A 21,157-nucleotide genomic window follows, 5' to 3' on the forward strand; every position below is an offset into this window, starting at 1 on the left:
GTAAACTAGACCTACATCTTATACATGCGTAAATCAAATATCTAATCCATTAGGCTTAGCTTAGACTTGTCTAACATAACTGTCATAAACTACTTAACCTTTAGCTAGGTAATTTTAAACAACCTAGTTGCTACCTCTTACACCTTCTCTACACTTATTGTCTTCTCTAACGCTACCACCTTGTCTTGCTACTTAACTACTAACTAATACACAACTAACATCTACACTATCTTGATAACTACCAAATACTTTAGCATGTAATCCTTTAGCTTATACTAACTGTCATCATTGCGCAATCTTAACACTACCAACTTGCTAATTAATATATTCTTGTATAGCATATGCTTATATTGATAGTTAAAAAACGCAACTGTTATATCTAAATACAACTAGTCTGCCTAGTCCTTACACTTCTGCTGCTTTACCTTATCCAACAGCATTATGCTTTCTACCTACACATGCTTTTCCACTGCCTTGCAAAACTTGTCAAACAAATTACCTTGCTTTTTAGTAAATGCATATAGCAGCTAGTCTCTATTATCCTATTCCTATATCTGCTGTATATAACATAACAACTTGCAATACACTTCTTTGTAATCTGCTTACATATCCTTCTCTATCTGCCTATCAAATAGCTTTTTCTACTTAACATATACCTCCTTTTTGTTAATCTCAAACAACATTGCATGCCTATGCTACTTTACTACTACCTTTCTTGCCTACTTTATCACCTACTCTATGCTTTTCTATATCTACTGCAATACTACCTTGTCTTTGCCAATTAGCTTAACTATGCTGCGCAACTAGGCTAAGTCTAAACCCTTCAAATGCATTAGCTAACTAATGCAGTCTAACTACCTATTTAGCTTAGCCTTCTTGTTGCCTATCTTAATCAACTACCTTTTTGACTTAAACTGCGCTGTCTAAGTTGCATAGATTTGTATTAGTCGCTTCTTTAATGTCTCTGCACCTACCTTTGCTACTATTGCTAGCTTGCTGCCTTAGCTAACCTCAAACTACCTACTTGCTATATGCAACTGGAAAAACTACTGGCAATGCATGCCTATTGTCTACAGCATTGCCTGCTCCTGTTTTGCCTTCTTTACTACATTGCTGCTCCTAACCTATCTGCTTTTCTATCCATGCTTTTTCCTACAATAATCTCTCATTTACTATTTGCCTTGCATAACAAACCTGCACTTGTTGCATTGCAACCTGTTAGACTTAGGCAGCGCAATAAATAGGATTAGGTTAACTGTTAGTAGCAGGAATCAAAATGTCTGCAATTTATCTTAGTTTTGCACAATACCCTCTAATCTCTCCACTGCCTTTACAACTTCTACTTGCTGCCTTGCGTTTATATAATTATGCTTTCTGCGCAAATAGGTTCTAGCTTTACCTGCACAACATCTAACCTTGCATTTTGTGCAAATAACAAACAGGTATTTAGGCAAGCAGTTAAATAGCTCTATGATTTCTTGCTAACCTAACAATATCTCAATGCTTTAAACTATTCTACTCAACCTTAGGATTTTAACCCCTTTCTACTTTTTTGTTTACTCTTATTATATTACCCTTGCATCAAATAGCTGCTTTAACTAGTCGTTAGTCTTTAACCCTAGTCTGTCGCAATCTTGCTTTAACCTATCCTAACCCTAACGCTTACAATTCTAACATAGCTTTATCTCTTTGCACTTGCTGCTTGGGAAACTAAAAGTTCTATGGCTAGATTCTTCTCAATTTGCTAATTAAAAGCATACTACTTTTGTTTATTTTGGCCAAGAAAAAGTCTTCAGCAGCTACTCTTCTTTTCTCTACAGCAGCTACCTCCTGTCTTCAATTGTGGGTCTGCAATTTGTATGGCGTTTTCTTTAGATGGCTACTACATAGCTTAGCTGTATTTGAAGGTAGGCTTAATAGACTTATGCTTTGCTTGCAAATGACTAACAACCTTGCCTACCATGCATCTAATTTCACACTTGCATATTAGAAATAGGTATTTAGGCAAACAAACAAACAGCTTTATAGTGATTTAAATGCGTGTCTTGGCTAACTACTAAATAGTTATAACTATAGCCTTACACTACCATTTGCCTCTATTTACCCTAGACAACAAGCTAATGCATTGTTAGCTTCTATAACGCCACACTAGCTTAGGTGATGCTAACAAACAAAACCTACAGCTTTTCCTACCTACAAGCATTTTACTAACTTGAAAATGGCACTAAAGATTTCGCCTGCATTTAAGCTTTATGCACATACCAATTTTGTCAATTTTACCGCTGAAAATGTCTACAAGCTCTGCCTTCTGTTTCTCTACAAGCTCTGCCTCCTGTCTTCACTAGCGCCATTTCAAATTACATGACATTTTCTTCAAGCACAGCCTGTGCTCGTCGCCGTATTTGGGGGTAGGCTTGAAAAAGGATTAAATCAATGGATTTGAAGGATTTGACGGATTTTACGCATTTGAGTGTATTTGTAATTACTAGTACTGGCACTGGTTGAGTGTGCCTGAGGGGGGGTGTTGTCAGCCTCCACGTGACGATACATGTGAGCCTTGATAGGGTTCCAGGCGCATAGGCTTTCCTGAGTAGGGCAGTTAGGTAGTTTAGCTGTGGATTTCCACGTATGTAAAGATCCACCACGCATTACACTCAACACCCACGCATCACGAAGCGCCAAGTACAGAAAAGCCGCCAACTCATATAAAGAGAAATAGTCCCAAAACAGTCACCACAAGAACCAGGAGACTGCTTCCACCCTCACGCAGTCCAGCGGCGTTCGATTTACATGCCTCAGTCCCATTCTCCGCGACACACATGGCCGCTGACACGTTAGCAGCGATTGTCTGAGCTAGCGGCTTCAGCCCACATGGGTTCCCTTCTCCAGTCTCCTCCTTGCTAATCACATCCGCATGACATGTACTGGAGCTGTTCAGACGGTCCACCTCTATAAGGTTGAAGCTAGAGGAGCAGCTTTCGACAGCAGAGACAAGGTTAGGGGCTGCGGCACCAAAAGCAGCATTGAATGTCATGCTTATTGGGCTAGTTGCAAAGCTAGCCTGGGTGTCCATGGTGTTGCATGAGTTTTCCAAGCCAAGAGACCACACGATAACCCATTGAGCCTCGGTGCCGTTGGTGACGTTGGTGGCGTGGACAAAAAGCGAAGGGTCGGCAGTAGCGTTACCGCGGGTGCTGCCAGTAAAGTCCCCGCCAAAGTTGAAGGAATCCCATAAATCATCATTGCCATGGCCTGAATCATTGCGAGGGCTTGAAATAGGGCGGATATGTACAGAAAGCGATAGGCCAAGCGGCCAGGCTGTCCCAGCATTCTGGACGGCAAAGACAATGGGAAAGTAAGGGCTGGGTGCGTAGGTCTCGTTGGCGCGGGGGAAGACAAGGTCGATTTCGATGCTTTGGGGGTATGTTGCACACAGCGTTGTAGAAGCAAACAGCAGGATGGCAAGGAGAGTGGACATGGCTGCTGGTCTCTGCGTGTGTTCCCTGCAGGAGAGAGTGTGGAGTGAGTTGAGGTTGGTTGATCTCCAGGGAAGAAGTGCGAGAGGGTGTCGGGGGAAAAAGAGAAATCAGAAAAGGGCGGGAAGGGCAAGGGGTAGGGGACAAAGCTTTACAATGGTAGGTTTACAATGATTAAAATCGATCAGGCTAGGGAAAGACGAAGATGGCGGAGCGGCGCAGCTTGCGGCAATATGCGTCTCATAAGCAAGTAACGCGCTTTCTTATTGGCTGTGGATGAATACAAGCTCTGTTTCCTAGGTTTGTCATTTCCGGAACATTAACCGACCGGGTGTTGGTTGTCTGTTCTAACCTGTAGATTTGATGGCGCGGGGCTGTGTTGTAAACGGGGCCGCAGAATGAACCCTTATTTTTGCATGGATAATCATGATTAATTACCACACACATCATATTAATATCGTCAGTCCAGTGTGGCTGAGAATAAAGACTTCGTGCAGCAAAATCGCCCTGGCCGCAGGCAGCAAATGAATTAAGAGCGCGGGACGGTAATGACTGGTTGAGCTGACACAAATCAACCTCTCGGTGAGGAAGGACTGCAAGTTGTTGGTCAGAATACGGGCTTGCCTGATTGATGGAGAAGATTATCGCCAAGTATTTCGGGGGCCGTCGACGGCATCATGCGCTCTAACCCGGCGCGTGTTGGTTCGCAGTCCAAACTTTTGCTTGCCTGATTGATGGAGATGGATATCGACAAAGTATTCGGGGTCACCGACAGCATCATGCACTTTAACCCCGCCGGGTGTTGGTGCTCAGTCCAAGCTTGTGTTTGCCCTCCCCCAAAAAGACCCTGGCAGTGTGTCCTTCCTCGGTCTCGAGATAGGTAATCGATATTGCTTCAACCTGCCTGTCTAACCGACAGAAATGAAGACACACATTGCCATGGTCTAGGCCAAACTACAAAAAAGGACAGTCTTGTAACTATTATAACACTCAACGCATCTCAAGAAATGCAGAAAAATCATGGTCTCTGATAAAGCACCGTGGAAAACGCAGAACGTCACGTATCAATTGATATCATGCGCCCCAGGTCCCCCCTTCTTCCCCTTCTCGGGGTCATCACCAGCCCCCTCCTGAGTCATGTCAACGCCTTTCGTGGCTTCGATGGCTGTCCCCGCCCATGCTCTGTTTCCGGCTTCAACCCATCCAACTGGACCGTGTACTCGCACCTCAGCCGACTCGACGCGTGTGACAAGGCCGTGATGCTGGACTTTTCCATCTATGCACCCGTTGACGAGGCCCAGCGGGTCAGAAGCTGCGCAGTTTGGGGATCTGATTTTGAGAATGCTGCGGCCGCTGCCGAGACCAACAACGACCATGCGCAGATAAACACCACGACAGAGTCGGTCAACCTGGAACTGGCATGGTGGAATGGGGGTGACTCATCGTCGTCAGCGCGAAGGAGTGATGTCATCGATGTCATAGCTGCCATGGCCGAGGTGCAGAGCTACCTGACGCATGCACGTGAGTTGAACAACAACAGGACAATCCTCTTTGCCGCTTCGGGGAATGCCGCTGTGGGCATCTACGTTGGCGCGGCGGTCACCAACACGGGCGTCCCAAGCGCCGTCGTGCAACCCCTGATTGATCGGATCCGGACCAGCGGCATCTCCAAGGGGGGGGCTCTCGCGCAGGTCTGCGGCACCGACAGAACAAACCAGGACACGGTAGGCATAATCGCCACGGTGGATGGCGGATTTGCCTCGGTTCAAAGCGCTCTCAGGGCCTGGATATCGGGAGCCATGTGTGTTGACGGTGCGGATGGCAGCATGCAGATTCCAAACACGACAATCTCCACCGCAGCCGATCCGCTGGTTGCGCCGCTGCCCATTGTGTCCAACTCGACAACCCATTCCAATAAAACTTACGAGCCAGGGCAGCGACACCGGGGATCGAAGCTGCACAAGCGCGCCGACTGCCGCACATTGACGGTCGTCTCGGACGACAGCTGCTCCAAACTCGCCACCAAGTGCGGCATCACACTCGACCAATTCGAAACATACAACCCCGGCAAAGACTTCTGCCAATCTCTCCAGCCACAGCAGAGAGTCTGCTGCTCTTCAGGTCCCTTCCCGGTGCCAAAACAGGGAAGCGACGGCTCGTGCGCCTCGCACCTGACTATCGCTGGCGACACGTGTGGGGTGCTGGCTCTGTCTAATGGCATCACGGTAGCGGACATTGAGAAGTTCAACAAGGACACCTGGGGTGAGTATCACGAGCTAATTAACAGCACCAAACACTAATGTGTTCACCTCCCTGTCCCCCATGTCATTCTTCCTTCACCCCCCCTTTCTTGCTAATACATGCTGGCTGACATGATGCTAGGGTGGAACTCATGCGACCCCTCAAAGTTTTTGGCCGGCATGACCATGTGCCTCAGCTCCGGGTCGCCCCCGATGCCTGCTCCCATCGAAGGCGCCGACTGTGGCCCCCAGGTGCCCAATACTAAAAGGCCGGCTGCTGGCACGTCGTTGGCTGGTCTTAATCCATGCCCTCTCAACGTCTGCTGTGACATTGTAAGTGCTTTTTCTGCGATTCATCATCTATTCAGAATCAACTGACTGACCTCAACGAATTACCCGAAATCCAGTGGGGCCACTGCGGTACCACAGACGAGTTCTGCGATGCGAAACCCAACAAGTGCATATCCAACTGCGGCAAAGACATCATCAAGGGCTCAGCTCCCAGTTCTCGGATGTCGGTCACGTATTTTGAGGGCTTCAATCTGCAGCGAGACTGTCTTAACATGGACATCTCCCAGGTCGATACCAAGGCGTATACGCACATCCATTTCGCCTTCGCCGTCATTACCAGCGACTTCAAAGTCAGCCTAGGCAGCAATGAAGCACTGTATGAGTTCAACCAGTTTAGGAATGTTGGCGGGGTAAAGAAGATCTTGTCTTTCGGTGGCTGGGACTTTTCGACAAACCCCAGCACCTACATGATATTCCGACAGGGCACCAATGCCGCAAACCGCCAGCAGTTAGCTACGAACATGGCGAACTTTATCAAGGATAATGGCATGGACGGAATTGATATCGACTGGGAGTATCCATCGGTGAGTTCTCTCTCCCCTTTCCTCCCCGACTCCACACCTTTCCGGTCCACCCCCCGATGACTTACAACTCGCGTAGGCACCCGATATCCCCGGCATCCCGGCAGGGGACAAGGCCGAGGGCAACAACCTTTTGGAGTTCCTCAAGCTCTTGAAAACCCAGCTGCCCGGGAAGTCGGTTTCCATTGCGGCACCAGCGTCATACTGGTACCTCAAGGGAATCCCCATCATGGAGATCAGCAAGGTCGTCGACTACATCGTCTACATGACCTACGATCTCCACGGCCAGTGGGACTACGGCAATATGTGGTCCGACCCTGGGTGTCCCGGTGGCAATTGCTTGCGAAGCGACGTCAACATGACCGAGACACTCAACGCGCTGGTCATGATCACAAAAGCCGGAGTTCCTGCGAACAAGGTCGTGGTGGGCCTCACCAGCTATGGACGCAGCTTCAAGATGACAAGCCCAGGATGCACCGCCGAGTCGTGCACATACACCGGCAGCGTCTCCGGCGCGACTCCGGGACGTTGCACCCAGCAGGCTGGCTACATTGGCGACGCAGAGATTCAAGAGATCCTCAAGACTAACTCCAAAGCGAAAACCTTTTTCGACTCGAAGAGCCAGACCGACATCCTTGTCTACAACGACACCCAGTGGGCGAGCTATATGACGAAGGGAACCAAGGACACACGCATTCAGCTGTACAACACGTACAACTTTCTCGGCTCCAGCGACTGGGCCATCGACCTCGAGGACTTCCACGAGCCGCCCGGCACCAGCAATCCGGAACCAGGATCCTTCAGCTTGAAGCTGACGTGGGATATGTTCAAGGCCAACATCAAGAGCAGTGGCATCGCCACATGCAATGAATCATTCCGGACGGGAACTTGGGTATCCATACCATGCACGGTCCCTGAAACCACAAACAACCTCAGGTATTCGCCGCAAGAGCGCTGGAAGGCACTTGACTGCGACAGCGCCTGGAGCGACGCCCTGACTAGGTGGTTTGGCTGCGACGCCCCAGCCCAAAATGGCACATTCTCCCAATCAGTTGCCAACTTTCTGCATGTCCAGCCGCTTACCTCCTGCGATGATCTCTCCCTTTTCACCAACTGCGACATGACGGTGGGCTGCGAGGCTCACAACACCGAGTATGATGATATCACTGCGAAGACAGGCGCTTGTGCTTACGAGATATGGAACTCAATGGTCGTGGTACACGAGGTAAGATCCAATTATGACCCCTTACCCACACTTGACGATCTATGGGGCTGAGCAGAATCCATCCGAATAATTACAGATGGTTAAAAATTTTCAAGCAACCTCTGAACTTGCCCGGACGAGAGTCATGGAAAGGAAAGATGACTTCATCAAAGATTTTGCGAGTTCAGCAAGTGGCGATCTAGCTCCTTTGTTCAATATCCTTAACCCTGTCCTCGGCATGGTTGGCGGGTGGTTCTTCAAGGGATGTGAGTCCCCCACTCTCTCTCCCTCCCACTCTCTCTCCCTCCCACTCTCTCTCCCTCCCACTCTCTCTCCCTCCCACCCTCTCTATGGCAGCGCCTTGTTTCTTCACCATTTTCCTACTTGTTCTATTAGTTTCCCCAAGCATCTTCTGTTGAGTGCTGCTGAGTGCTGCTTGATGCTGCTTAGTGCTAAGTGAGAATATCCTGGTAACCTATAATTTAGCCCTCGCTGGAAAGCCAGCCTATAAAAACAGCTCCGACTTTTTAGAGTCAGCAACTATGAATGCCCTCTCCATTTTCCTGGGCTTTGTTCCAAGTCTCTTGTCAAAGTAAGTAGTCAAACTCTGCTACCCTTTGGTGAAGGATTAAGCTAAGTCAATATGCTCCTAGGCCAGAAGATCTTGGCAAAGTGGCTTGGGACGATTGCATAACCAGGACTTTCAATGCCTGGAACCTCGCAGCCCAACAATTCATTAGCATTGTCTTCAGTGGGAGTGCTGATGGTGTGAAGGACCTTACATCCATCATCGCCAACGGTGCTATGATTGACGGGAGTTCCGGCGGCACCAGCAATATCCCGACCAGAAACGTAACCGAGTCGTTCATTGCCGAAGGCTTCGCCGAGCGAGCCTTCTTTGGCGTCTCAATCCCCACCATCTGGAACGACACCGGATTGACCCCTGTGGTGCTGATGACTGACTACGACTGCGGCACTCAGAACCCGCTATCTCCCACCTACTTGGACGACTACGTGGGTCCGGAAACGTGGGTCTGCCTGCCGGACCAGAACAAGATGTACTATCTCGTGGGTGCCGAGGGCGACCAAGATAACTGCGAGCAGGTTACTAATGGCGGTCCAAATACATGCCATAACCATACGTTTAGAAAGCTTCACGGCACTGACAAACTAGACGGCAAGACCTGGGGTAATCTGACTAGAGACGACATTGTGGTTGGGTGAGTTTCTTTCTCTCCCTCTCTCCCTCTCTCCCATCTCTCCCTTCCCATATAGGTATATAAAATATGCGTGTCTGTGTAACATGTACATAACACTGACTGCTACCTCTCGCAGAGCCGTCAACACGTTCATAGCAAACAAAGGGAACAAAGCTGGCGGTTTAAACCTCCAGGACAAGGCCACTCTTAAGAGTGTTGTACAGAGCGACATCCGCGCGGCTGGCATGATCAACATCCCTGTCTGCACAGCGAAGGAGGCCTACACCAACTGGACGAAGGGGAAGAAAGAGTCTAAGGCAAAGTTTTATCCATGTAACTAAGCGCTGTCCTCTTGGTGTCCTCGCCTGTTTCTGTTTCTGTTCTTGTCTTTGTGTGCGCGCTAGGTGCCAAAAGCTTGGTGCCGGATTATTTGCCGGTTCGGCTGGAGAGATCGATCTACATTGCAGGGTACCGTATTCCAGTCGTGTGACTGTTAAGACTAGCCTATCCTCCTCCACTTCCGAAACTAGCCTCTTTTCCTCCACTTCCCGAACACTTAAGGTTGATTCCAAGCTGGAGCCGAGGTATCCTGTCGACGGCCGAAACTACATAATGGCTGACAACGATATTTTGTCTGATGGCAATGCGTAGACGAATGGACCCAAAAATATCAACAGGGAAATTCGTGATATTAATTTAGCATCTAATCACCGATGCCAGAGTTCTTTCAACGCCGCACCATGATCTCCATAGTCTCTATCCAGCTACTTACCCTCATCGCCTTTGGCTTGGCCGTGCTTCACATTGCGGTCTCCGGCTTCCGCTCGCCGCTGTCCAGCCTGCCAGGTCCATGGTACAGCAAGTTCACCCATCTCGTGCTGAAGTTCCACATAGTCGCAGGGAGACGCATCCACTACACCCACGACCTTCACCGCCGGTATGGCCCGATCGTCCGCGTCGCGCCGGACGAGGTGGCCGTCAGCGACGTCGAAGCATTTTCGCAAATCCATAAGATTGGGGCGGGATTCCTGAAGTCGCAATGGTACGATAGCACTACTCCGGGGCGCGAGCCCGGCATCTTCGCACAGCGCGACCCTCGCCTGCACGCGGCCAGGCGGAGACTCTTTGCTCAGGCGTTCAGCAACTCGTCGTTGCAGCGCAACTGGGAGCCCGAGATCCGTGCCAAGGTGCAGCTAGCTGTGGCCAGGATCAGGGCTGACGCCCTGGCTGGCGAGGCCGATGTGATGAAATGGTGGACTCTCATGGCCACGGACGTTATCGCACACTTGGCATTTGGAGAGTCTTTCCACATGCTCGAGATTGGCAAGGTAAATTCGAAATGCTTTCCTCAACGTGCGCAACGCATCTGCTTACGTGAATCGCACAGCAAACGCCGTACATTGACGCAGTCCAGTCGGCCCTGCTGAATAGCGTCCTGCGAAACGAGCTCTCGTTGTTGTACCACATCGGGCGGTGGCTCCCTTTCAAGGCCATTAGGAGCATCGTAACCGCCGACGACGTTGTGTACGAGTACGGGGCGTTGGCTATTCGGAACATGCGCAATCAAAACGGCAACACTCAGAACCTTTTTGGGCAGATGCTCGCCGCAGCCGACAGCCAGGAGAAAGCCACCATAACAGATACAAGCATACGTCTCGAAGCCGGAAACCTCATTGTGGCCGGTTCGGACACTACTGCGGTGACGTTGACCTATCTTGTATGGGCAGTCCTGAAGAATTCCGATCTCCAAGAGCGATTGGAAGAGGAGATGGCTACTCTTAGCCCGGCGTTAGGCCTGGACGAGTTGAAAGGTGCACCACTCCTAAACAGCGTCATCGAAGAAACTCTCCGTCTGTACGGAGCTGCACCGGGAGCTCTCCCACGGGTTGTGCCCCCGAGGGGCGTCAACTTCCACGGATGCCACATCCCTGGAGGAACGGTAGTCAGCACCCAAGCCTTCACTCTGCATAGAGATCCAAAAACATTTCCAAATCCAGAACAGTATGGTAGCCCTGATACAAGATAGCCACAAGCCACTAACGTTTGGAGTCATAGGTTCGATGGGTACCGTTTCCTAGACAAGTCAACCATGACACCGACGCAGAATACAGCATTTTCTCCCTTTGGAGCGGGCTCACGGATTTGCATTGGTCTTCACCTAGCGTTGATAGAGCTGCGGCTTGGAGCAGCGCTATTCTTTAGGGACTGCCGAGGCGCAAGACTCAGCCCTAGCATGACAGATGACATGATGGAGATGGACAACAGGTTCCTCATTGCACCAAAGGGACATTGCTGTAAAATCAGTTTATAGATAGAACTGCCTACTCGCTTCTAATATCCTAGCCTTTTGTGACGCTCTTTCCTAGTGTACCTCAGTAAGGGTCTGTCTTCATAGAGTAATTATGTCAAGTCCTATTAGCTGGCTCTCCGACAGACCCTACCTAGTCTCATTTGGCGTCGCCTATCCCCGCAACTTATTCCTAAATCCGCGCCCCTCTTGGTCGGTGAAACCCTCGCCATAACTTGGGGTTTTCATAAGTTCCGGCACGGTATACTGCGGTAAGTTCTCGGTCGAGGTACCGCCCCACCTGGTTAATGTCAACTAGCAGCACAATGTATTCCCCAAAGTTGCCCTGAGCAATGCCATTACTGTCCGTGGTCCTGAGCTGCTGCTGCTTTAAGTTAGTTCATGAATAAGCCTGGCTTGCGTTTGCGGCATAGCCACGGGCCTGGTGTCGTTGCCTCGGGACCGGGAGGCAGGCCCGGTCGCTTGGGGTAACAATCCACACCTGCGAGGAGGCAAACCCACGTCTCGGCACCGACCGGTTGACAGGTGAGGACTTATTCAAGCATTGGATGTTTGTTTCAAAGAAACCCAGAATGCATGGTGACGAATCTCCAAGCCTCATGGAGAGGTGGATGTATGCAGCGATATGGTGATGGGTAGGAAGTGACCACACAGAGCGCGTTAGTGCGGGCTGGCAATACTCTCAAGCGCCAGCATGGTGAGGAGGGATAGCACTGAATTATGACCAAGGAACGAGGCACGAGTCAGGTCACTATCTGATTAGTTGAACGCTTAGTGCGATCTAGTATCATGACCCTCATGATACTATCACCTCAATCCGAACGTCCAATAGTCTGTGGGTTCTCAAAAACACCTCTCTCATCCCAAATTCTCTTCAACTCAGCCAATCGGTCGTAGTTACCTGGCCAATACCTCCTACCAGCTACCTCGTGGTCTCCTATCGTGGGATCTGCATAATTGTAATACATACCCAGTTGCTTTCCCTCCTCCCTTTCCACGATGTCCACAAACTGGTTAACCCAAGGGATCCCGACATCGTTGGGGTAGGTGGCCGTGTTGTCCACCAAGTCGCTGAATTCCCAGAGGAATAGAGAAGACCGGTGGGAGTAGGAGGTGCTATTGGCGGGAAACATTGTGGACAGGGCGGAGTTGGGACCGCCAATGGCAGAGGTTATCCAGAGCCAGTTCTGTCCAGGAGTTATGTATCAGTGAGGAGTGGTTTTCCTTGAGGGTCATGTTGACATCAGAAAAGGTGAACATACCCGGTTTGGATTGGTCTGAGATGAATTTGTTAAGGCTTCCATGAGGGGATCTACTGTGGCATCGGACAGTTTATCTGTCACCAAGCTTTTGTAAAACTGCGAGGGTTGGTAGTTAGCCAACATGTATTACTGAGTGGAGGTGGGGAAAAGAAAGAGACGAATGGATCCAACACTTACTCCATTTAATTGCTACATATTGAGAAACAATCAGTCAGTTAACAATTGCCACGTTTTCGCCCAGAAAGGAACACAGCAAAACGCGCAACCAAGAAAGGACTTTCCACTTACCAGTTGGTCGTCGATACCTGATTCCAGCGGCTCAGGATCAGGCGACAGATTCAACAGAGCATTGTTATTCGCATAGAGGAGCGAATCCAGGTAACCGACAGAAGTAACTTCCGGCACGTTCAAAACATCCGCGTATCCTCCCAGGGCCATGACAGCATCCCTGAACGGTTTAATGGATGTCTCATAGTCCGCCTTGGAGCCGTGATAAGCCCCCTCAAACAGAAAGATGGAGGACCCTTCAGCCCCAAGCACCGCAGCAGAAGCAATCACCACTCTGATATTCATTTCCTTGGGTCTAGCTGTCGACGCGACGTAGTCTTGGAAAATGCGCCAGCCTGCCTTGGCATCCGACAGGGCCCAAATGAAGGGCATGTAGAAGAGTTGGATTTCGTCTGGCTGCGGAATAGTGCGGAACTTGAAGCGCGTGGCTATGACGAAGGACATGCCCGCACCTCGAAGGGCCCAGAAGAGTTCTGGGTTCTCGGTCTTGGAGGCGGTGACAACAGAGCTATTTGCCGTGACTCCCTGCACCTCCTCTAGGTAGTCGAGGAACAAGCCGTGGTTGTGGGTTGAGTAGCCCCAGCCGCCGTGGAGAACGTGGCCTCCCACTCCAACCCTGTTTATTCATTAGTCTTTGCTATTGGGGGGGTGAGGGGGGGAGGGGGGGGGGGAGGTGGGGGGGACGGGAGTGGGAGGTATTTACTTGGGACAGATGCCTTGAGGGATTGACCGTTTCCCTTGCGCATCCAATGCAATGGCCATATTGCCCAGCTTCGTCCCCGGCCCAATCGTCGCAATATTCGTGTCGGGATCAACAACCACCTCGTTCAGGAACCTCAGATCAATGACGAGATGGCCATCCTCACCACCAATGCCATGCGAGGCATAACTATGGCCCCCGGATCTGGCATTGACCTTCACACCATGCTTACGTCCACACGCGACGGCGGCTTGCACATGCGAGACTGTAGTTGGAAGAGCAATGGCGAGGGGCGTGAACTGCTGGCGGAGGTTGTGAACACTAGAGGATATTGCGAATTCTTGGGTTCCAGGGAGTGCTTGCGGGACGTCAGAGGCGGTGAGGCATTTGATGACTTTCTCCGATTGGCACCCTGGATGGCCAAGGCAGACATGTGCTCCGAGGACGAGAGAGAGCTTGAGAAGTTGGAGCATGTTACCCATTGTTTTGAAGACGGGCAATAGTGATGAGAACGAAGTCAGTTGCTAGGCGCCTTTTGCCAAGCAACTCTGAGGAGCCCTTGGTATTAATGTTTTAAATTCATAGTGTAGTTTAACCGTAATCTTGCACTTTCACCCTTAGCAAGCGGGGCGGCCCGAATCTCCGGGTCTGCAAGGGGCTGGCACGCCAATCGGAAGAGGCACTGTTTTGACAATTGCGGGGCAAAAGGAGAACGGACTCCAATTACTCCTCTAATTGTACCCACTTATAATCCGTATTGTTGATCGCTAATCTGTATATAGTCTAAGCGTAGTCGAAGGCTGCTGGAAGGATTCCTGGCCGGGGCTGGGGCAAATACTGGAAGGATTCCTACCCAGGTTAGGGCTAATACTAGAAGGATTGCCGGCGGGGCCGCAGGCCGGTGATTCCTAAAACCATCTCACATGACGCCTTCAAAGCACTGTCCACTCAGTCTAAACCAGTTTCAGCGACTTCCCTGGGGATGTCCTGGGTAGCGCCTGAGTTACCCCGTAATCCTTGCGCAATGGTCTCTCGGAGAAACTCCGCACCTCCTACAGTACAACCTTTGTAATTTCCCCTTTCGATTAGCATAACCCTACTATTGAAAATCTGGGTCGAGGAGGTCCGCTCTCAGGGGCCTCAATCCGGGGCGCATGTGTGGTGAATACTGAAGTGCCAACGACTAATCTACGCGCGGGTAGGCCGTGGAAAAGGGAAATCAATATTCTGACGGACACGCGACAAGCGAACCTACCCACCTGCCCCTCCAGGCATCTCGCTGACCAGGCCAGGAGGCCCGGGTCATAGAAATACCGATTCGCTCTCTCATTGTGTAGACATAATATCTGGGAAGAGGGCTGCCTTGCCGATGCACACGGAGCAAAAGGCACCCGCGTATGCTGATGGGCGACGGGGAGCTCAAAATAAGGCGATTGTGGCATCGTTGACACGAGATTGTGAAAGCACTCTAAGAGAGACTTTCCATTTGCCATATTACGCCGAGCGAGCAGTAATTAACTGGTGTAATGGTGAGTCGTCCTCCACGTATCCTGCTCTAGATGGACGAAGCAATGGTTAACCGAGCAAAGTCTTGGAGGCTGCACTGATTTGTCCGCAAAGTAAAGAATGGTCATTCATGCCCGGATACCAATTACTCTCAGGGGCACGTTATGGACTGATTTTTTTGCCAACTGCACTATGTCGCTCGCGTGTGGCCCACCCCGGCACCCCAGTGCAGCGTGAGTCTGGGAACCGGTGCTAGGTCCAACCGCTATCGCCGAACGGGGGCAAGTTTCGAAAATCCCCGGAGGTCCCGGATACGTTGTGCCGACGCCGATTGAAGACCTCGAAAAGACTATCCAACTGTACAGCAGCGCATCTCGTCTGGCGAACGGGTTTTGACAGTGTCGAGATATACAATGCTGGCGGATACCTCCCTATGTAATATTTCGAGTCTCACAATAAGAATCGATATGATATATGAGGCCGTTGGCTGCGACACAGAATGCCATCTTTGATCGCCTGCCCTGGTAAGATGAATGAGCATTTCCCCTGGAGCGGAATCGGTATCAAGATTACCCCCTGCGGCGGTTATAGGGAGATGGGCGCCGACGGATACCCAGGCGCCAATCTGCCTGGAAGCCTATGGTGCAATCTGCGCTGAGTTGGACAAGCTTTGTCAGACCTATGTTTAGGTTATGCGTTGGTGAGCATCGTACGACCCAATGATCGATCGGAAGCCACGGGGTGTCGAGTGGGATCTGATTTGTTTCCTAAAGAAGAACAGAACACTTCGGTTATTTTTACGCCAATACATCGGAAAGAGGGTCATGGGTGCTGCAGTGATCAGTCGCCCGATGCTGTACACTCGCCTAAAAGTACAATCAGGTCAGGTAGAAAGTCTATGCGAAGAGCAGCCAGCATGTAATTACATATACAATGAGCAGGTGCCATCCATCATCATCTCTGACAACTTGGTGCCAAAACAGCCCATTATCTGAGACGAATCTAGACGGCCCGCATTTCCATTGTCGGCGGGATTCCTGAGCTGCCGCTGCTTTAACCTGAGCTGCACTGAGCTGGGCTGAGCTCGGTGAGCCTTGACGTGGGCACCTCGTCTAAAGTTGCCCCGACCAAAAAGGGGCCCGGTTTTGGGAACCTTACACACTTCCACATCAACTGCCCAAAGCCGCCATCCTGCGATAGGGTTGTTAGGATCATTCACTGTAAATGTACATGTGAAAAAAAAAGCCTTTTGAGTTTCTGGCCTCGATACTTCGATTAGAATGACGCTGACTATGCCATGTCCCACCTTACATATGTACTAGGAGACTCACTAGGAGACTCCACCTCATGATCGCATAGACAGTGCTATCCAAGGCGGGTGTGACGGTTCACGGTTCACCCACAGGACCCACACCGTACTAAGTCAAATCCCCAAGGAATACCAGGTCGCACTTGGTATCTGGATTGTGGGTTATCAACTGGCCGACCACCCCCGACAGGGCCAGGTGCTTTGACTGCGGGAAAGATTGGATGGCGTCGCAGTTCCCTGTCATCATCGCATCTAGTACCTGGTGGGGTCATATTGCCACGCCCTCTAAAATTGAATATCACCCCTGCTACACTAACCTTTGAGATGCTGGAGGAGGTGTGCAGTTGCAGTACCCCACAAAAAGACGTGCAAGATTACCCCGCATGCATATGCCGCTCGCTCGTCCCCAGAGTGGGGGTGCACAAAAATCCGGGGTAAGAAGTCAATTCATAATAAACTCAATGAAATTAGAGATTGACTGCAGTGGTTCTTACACGACATGTTTCCTTCCTCCCGTTCTCATCTCTCCTCGTCTCGTCGTAGCTTTACTTCTCGAATAATTTGAAACATGCCTCATACAGCTCTTTGGGTAAATCATGATGCGTCTCAGGAAGTGAAGGTCATCCCTGGTGACTACCACCCCCAGCAAGGCGAACTGCTGTTGAAATGCATTTGCGTTGGCGTCAATCCCGCCGATTGGAAGTACGTACTTCGCCCTATGTAATACCTGACTCTGCTGACTCAGGGTCAAGACATCCTGAGGTATGGAACGCTGTGGATACAGTTGAAGGTTGTGATGCCGTGGGCGAGATCGTCGAAATCGGCCCCCATGTCACAGGATTCGAGTTAGACCAGAAAGTCCTCACTTTTGCTAGAGCCATCGGTCCAAGTAAGTAAAGAATACGTGATCCAGAATTTTTCACTTTCTCACCCCCCGCGATCAGCTCGCTATGGCGCGGCACAGGAGTACTTTCTTGCCCAAGCCTCGACCACTTGGCTATTTGATGAAAACGCCTTGAGTGAGGAGCAGGCCGCTACTATACCGACAACGATGTGCACTGCATGCGATGGATTGTACAATAGGATGCAGCCACCCCTACCACTTCCGTGGGAAGAGCCGTGCAACTGGCCCCTTCTGATCTGGGGTGCCGGGAGCCAGGTCGGGATTCAAGCCGTGCAACTTGCGAAGGCAAGTGGATGCAGTCCGATCATTGCTACAGCTTCTCCCAAGGTACGTCCGGGACATCCTTCATAAGCAGAACGAGCGTCCGCTCACGATTGGATAGCACCAGGAATATCTGAAGTCGTTAGGCGCCGACTTCGTTTTCGACTACAGGGGCAAGGAAATCGTGAACGAGATTCGTGGTGCTGTACCACAAGGGGAAAAGCTCATGCATGCGCTAGATTGTGTTGGTGTCGACATCCAAATTCTCGAGTCACTGGTTGAACCTAGAGGAACTATCAGTCTAGCCCTTCCCCCCACAAGGGCGAGCCCTAATCACCACGTGGAGATGGCCGTGGCAGGGATCATACACGACCTTCAAGATTGGGAGTTCTCGCAGTTCAAGTTTGTTGATGGTGTCGAGCCGAGAGATAGCAAAGGGGCAGCCAGGCTTCGACAGCTCATGGATTGGACACTGAAAGAGATCGGCAACAAATACCAACCCCCAAAAGTGCGGAAGCTAAGCGGAAAGGGTCTGTACGATGCTTTGGAAGCTTTCCCACTCATGAAAGCCGGCAAGATATCTGGTGAGAAGGTTGTTTGGCGTATGGCAGAGACACCAGGTTTATAAAAGGTGAATTATAGCGCAACCAAAGAAGGAGACTTGACTTTCGTGAATCCAAGACTTTAACTTTCTACTAGAGCTTTACCATCTTTCTGGTTCCAGTCATCCACCACGCCATTTGCTTCGTGCTCTTTGTAAAGCATCAGAGTAGAACCATTTTTGCAGGATATGAGTACTTAAAACGAACTGAACTTAGTCCCCTGGAGGAGCAGTTGTACCGGGGTATTCTCTCATCCTGTCACCCCTTTTAAATCTCTGCATGGCCTGCAGAGGATCCATGTTCGACTTCTCAAATAGCGGATGCAGCTGGATATGGCTCTCGAGGCTCGAGCCCAGGATAAGGTTGGCAAACACAAAACTGTACGAATAGACGTCTGTCTTCAGCAGCCCTGCCGCAGGGACCGGCTTGCCCCACTCCGGGGCGGAGTAGATCCACTGACAAGAGTGCGCGTCTCTCCCGTGTCGAATACCAAGTGGCCGAAGTTGGCCACCTTGAGCATGTGGTGGTGGGGAAGATCGAGGGATCATCCGTGCCTTGATTGGGGGACCATGGCCTGGATCCTAGGCATCGATTTCTTACCCCAGATGTCTAATGCTTCATTATCTTGTAAATTTACACGAGTTTGCAAAAAAAAAAAAAAAAAAAAAAAAAAAAAGTCAATTCTTGTGGACGCGACACGCTAACATGCTGCTCTCTTGACCCCCTGTTTATTAGTCGCTAAATCAACCTCGTGGTCACCTGATAAACAAAATGCGCAGTGTCACCTTAGCTTGCAAACGTGCTTGGAATTTGGGGGAACCCGATGTGGGCTGCGGGGTACTTAATTATCATGACAGAGGCAACATTTAAAGAATCCCTCACCCCAAGAATAACCAGGGAGTAACTTCCACTAATCTACAGCAATTCCTCGGCCACTATGAAGTCTCCCGAGTTTATCGACATGGCCCAACTCACGGCCTTTGTGAGCTCCCTTTCCCAGGGGGTGAACAGCAACGCTTTGCGTCTTGGTCTTGCAGCGGCTCTTGTGCTTTTCGGGCTCTATCTGTATCTGGTTCCAAATCAAATTACCGTGAGTCGTGCCCCAGACGTTACCTGAGACCAAGTGGCGTGGCTGAACGCTTTGGGACCTATAGGATTTCCGGAGGAGAAAGCTTCCGCCTGGCCCCCGCGGCTGGCCGTTCATCGGCAATCTCTATGATCTGGCCGACGGGGAACAGGTGCGTGAGAAAGTGCGGAAATGGCACCGTCAGTATGGCGACATCTTCTATACCAAGATCGGGGCGACAGACTACATCTGGCTTTCCTCCCCAAAGGCCGTGAAGGACTTGATGGACAAGAAGTCGGGGGTCTACTCGTCGCGCCCTCACCTTCCCCTCGCCCAAGATGTCGCCAGTGGAAAATCTCGCCAGCTGTTCATGGCATACGGTCCATCATGGAGGAATCTTCGCAAGCACAGTCACGCGCTCCTCAACCTCAACGCGTCGAAGAAGTACATGCCGGTGCAAAACTTTGAGTCAAAGGTTGCGCTCCAAGAGCTTTTGGACCAACCCGACCAGTTCTACACCATCAACCGCCGCTACTCGACCTCGGTCATCATGCTGGTTGCCTACGGGTATCGCATTCCGTCATTCAAGGATCCACTCATCACCAAGATTTTCAGCGTTATGGAGAACCTTTCCGTGATGATGGCACCTGGAGCATTCGCCGTGGAGACTTTTCCTGCGCTTGCAGCCCTGCCAGAGTTTTTGGTCGGGAACTGGTATTCCTGGGGGAAGAAGGCCTTCGCTCACGACAGCAAGATCTACCTCGAACTCTGGGAGACTCTCAAGAGGACCACCAAGGAGGGCACGGCTCGTGACTGCTTCTGTAAGGACTTTTACCTCGGCGACCCGGAGAAGAACGGCATCGACAATCTTCTGGCTGCGTACACGTGTGGTGGCCTGATCGAGGCTGGCTCGGAAACGACGGCCACGACCATCAACAACTGGATGCTTGCCATGACACTCTACCCAGAAGAGATGAAGAAAGCCCAGGAGGAAGTCGATCGCGTAGTCGGGGCCGACCGGTTGCCCGAATGGGATGACGAGAAGGATCTCCCGTTCATTCGTGCCATGATCAAGGAGACATTGAGGTGGCGACCGGTGAACAAGTATGGCATGTATCACTCATCCACCGAGGACGACTGGTATGAGGGCTACTTCATCCCAAAGGATTCAGTTGTGGTGCTGAACTGGTGGTATGTTCGCGAATACCCTCGCTAATCTTGAGGTGCTGCTTCTCACTCACATCACGCCAGGGCCATTCACCGCGACCCGAGTCGCTATCCTGAGCCAGATGAATTCAGGCCTTCTCGCTATCTCGGAAAGGATCTATCGGCCGCTGAGTACATCAACATCAATGACCCCTACGACAGAGATCATTTCTCTTACGGTGCAGGACGGTTTGTGTCCCCCTTGGATCCATGACATGCGCGCCCAGCCTAACTCAGATTCACTGACGCCTTTTGCAGTCGAGCTTGCCCGGGTGTCCACGTTGCCGAAAAGTCGCTCTTCATTGTCATCTCCCGTATCGTCTGGGGGTTCAGCATCCGCAAGAAGCGCGCCGCCGACGGAACTGCCATTGAGCCAAGTACAACAATGATGCCCGGGTTCCTCAGCGTCCCCGAGCCATTTGAGTGCGACATCACTTGCCGTTCTCCTGAGCGAGAGAAGCTAGTCCGAGCGGCATTTGCAGAGGCAGAAGCAGAGGGGTTGAACTACCGGGATTGATTGATGGTGTGTGGATTTCCTTGCTGCTCTGCGAAGCTTAGAGAGCAGGAGGAGGGGCATCAGGAGAGTCATGTGAGACAGTAACACAGGCTTAATTGCAAGGAATCAACAAGCAATGGTAAATAGTGTCACTAGCAAGCAGTCTCCCATGGTAGCAGGCTATATTCCTCTAATGTTTTGTCGTAAAGTTACGTCGAGAATTGCACACGGTACGCCTTGCATGTAAGCAGCTCCCTA

The 21,157-nt window shown here is 50.7% G+C and overlaps 5 protein-coding genes across 5 annotated transcripts; 3 read left to right on the forward strand and 2 right to left on the reverse strand.

The window, feature by feature from the left end:
• Positions 1-2,485: 2,485 nt before the first annotated feature.
• Positions 2,486-3,478, reverse strand: QBC33DRAFT_621352 (uncharacterized protein; the record flags this gene model as incomplete). The annotated part of the gene is made up of 3 exons (XM_060432794.1): positions 2,486-2,511; positions 2,549-2,586; positions 2,820-3,478. 3 exons carry the CDS (start codon positions 3,476-3,478, stop codon positions 2,486-2,488), a joined length of 723 nt encoding a protein of 240 aa, XP_060281330.1.
• A 701-nt stretch (positions 3,479-4,179) lies between these two features.
• Positions 4,180-9,521, forward strand: QBC33DRAFT_621353 (chitinase). Its single transcript, XM_060432795.1, has 8 exons — positions 4,180-5,738; positions 5,859-6,049; positions 6,124-6,591; positions 6,668-7,813; positions 7,890-8,058; positions 8,279-8,384; positions 8,446-9,012; positions 9,128-9,521. The coding sequence occupies exons 1-8, from the start codon at positions 4,553-4,555 to the stop codon at positions 9,330-9,332; spliced, it is 4,038 nt and encodes a 1,345-aa protein (XP_060281331.1). The 5' UTR covers positions 4,180-4,552; the 3' UTR covers positions 9,333-9,521.
• A 25-nt stretch (positions 9,522-9,546) lies between these two features.
• Positions 9,547-11,302, forward strand: QBC33DRAFT_495785 (cytochrome P450; the record flags this gene model as incomplete). The annotated part of the gene is made up of 3 exons (XM_060425550.1): positions 9,547-10,319; positions 10,379-10,992; positions 11,047-11,302. Exons 1-3 carry the CDS (start codon positions 9,705-9,707, stop codon positions 11,300-11,302), a joined length of 1,485 nt encoding a protein of 494 aa, XP_060281332.1. The 5' UTR covers positions 9,547-9,704.
• Positions 11,303-12,024: 722 nt separating this feature from the next.
• On the reverse strand, positions 12,025-14,080 carry QBC33DRAFT_495788 (Glucooligosaccharide oxidase). Its single transcript, XM_060425551.1, has 5 exons — positions 13,553-14,080; positions 12,850-13,465; positions 12,739-12,750; positions 12,562-12,657; positions 12,025-12,486 (listed from the first exon to the last, which is right to left on the reverse strand). The coding sequence occupies exons 1-5, from the start codon at positions 14,029-14,031 to the stop codon at positions 12,112-12,114; spliced, it is 1,578 nt and encodes a 525-aa protein (XP_060281333.1). The 5' UTR covers positions 14,032-14,080; the 3' UTR covers positions 12,025-12,111.
• Positions 14,081-18,995: 4,915 nt separating this feature from the next.
• On the forward strand, positions 18,996-21,038 carry QBC33DRAFT_495793 (cytochrome P450). The gene is made up of 4 exons (XM_060425552.1): positions 18,996-19,221; positions 19,286-20,388; positions 20,449-20,592; positions 20,662-21,038. The coding sequence occupies exons 1-4, from the start codon at positions 19,069-19,071 to the stop codon at positions 20,918-20,920; spliced, it is 1,659 nt and encodes a 552-aa protein (XP_060281334.1). The 5' UTR covers positions 18,996-19,068; the 3' UTR covers positions 20,921-21,038.
• The last annotated feature ends 119 nt before the right edge of the window (positions 21,039-21,157 follow it).

Source organism: Phialemonium atrogriseum (assembly GCF_030411735.1).
Source record: "Phialemonium atrogriseum strain 8032-3 unplaced genomic scaffold QBC33scaffold_20, whole genome shotgun sequence".
NCBI lineage: Eukaryota > Fungi > Ascomycota > Sordariomycetes > Cephalothecales > Cephalothecaceae > Phialemonium > Phialemonium atrogriseum.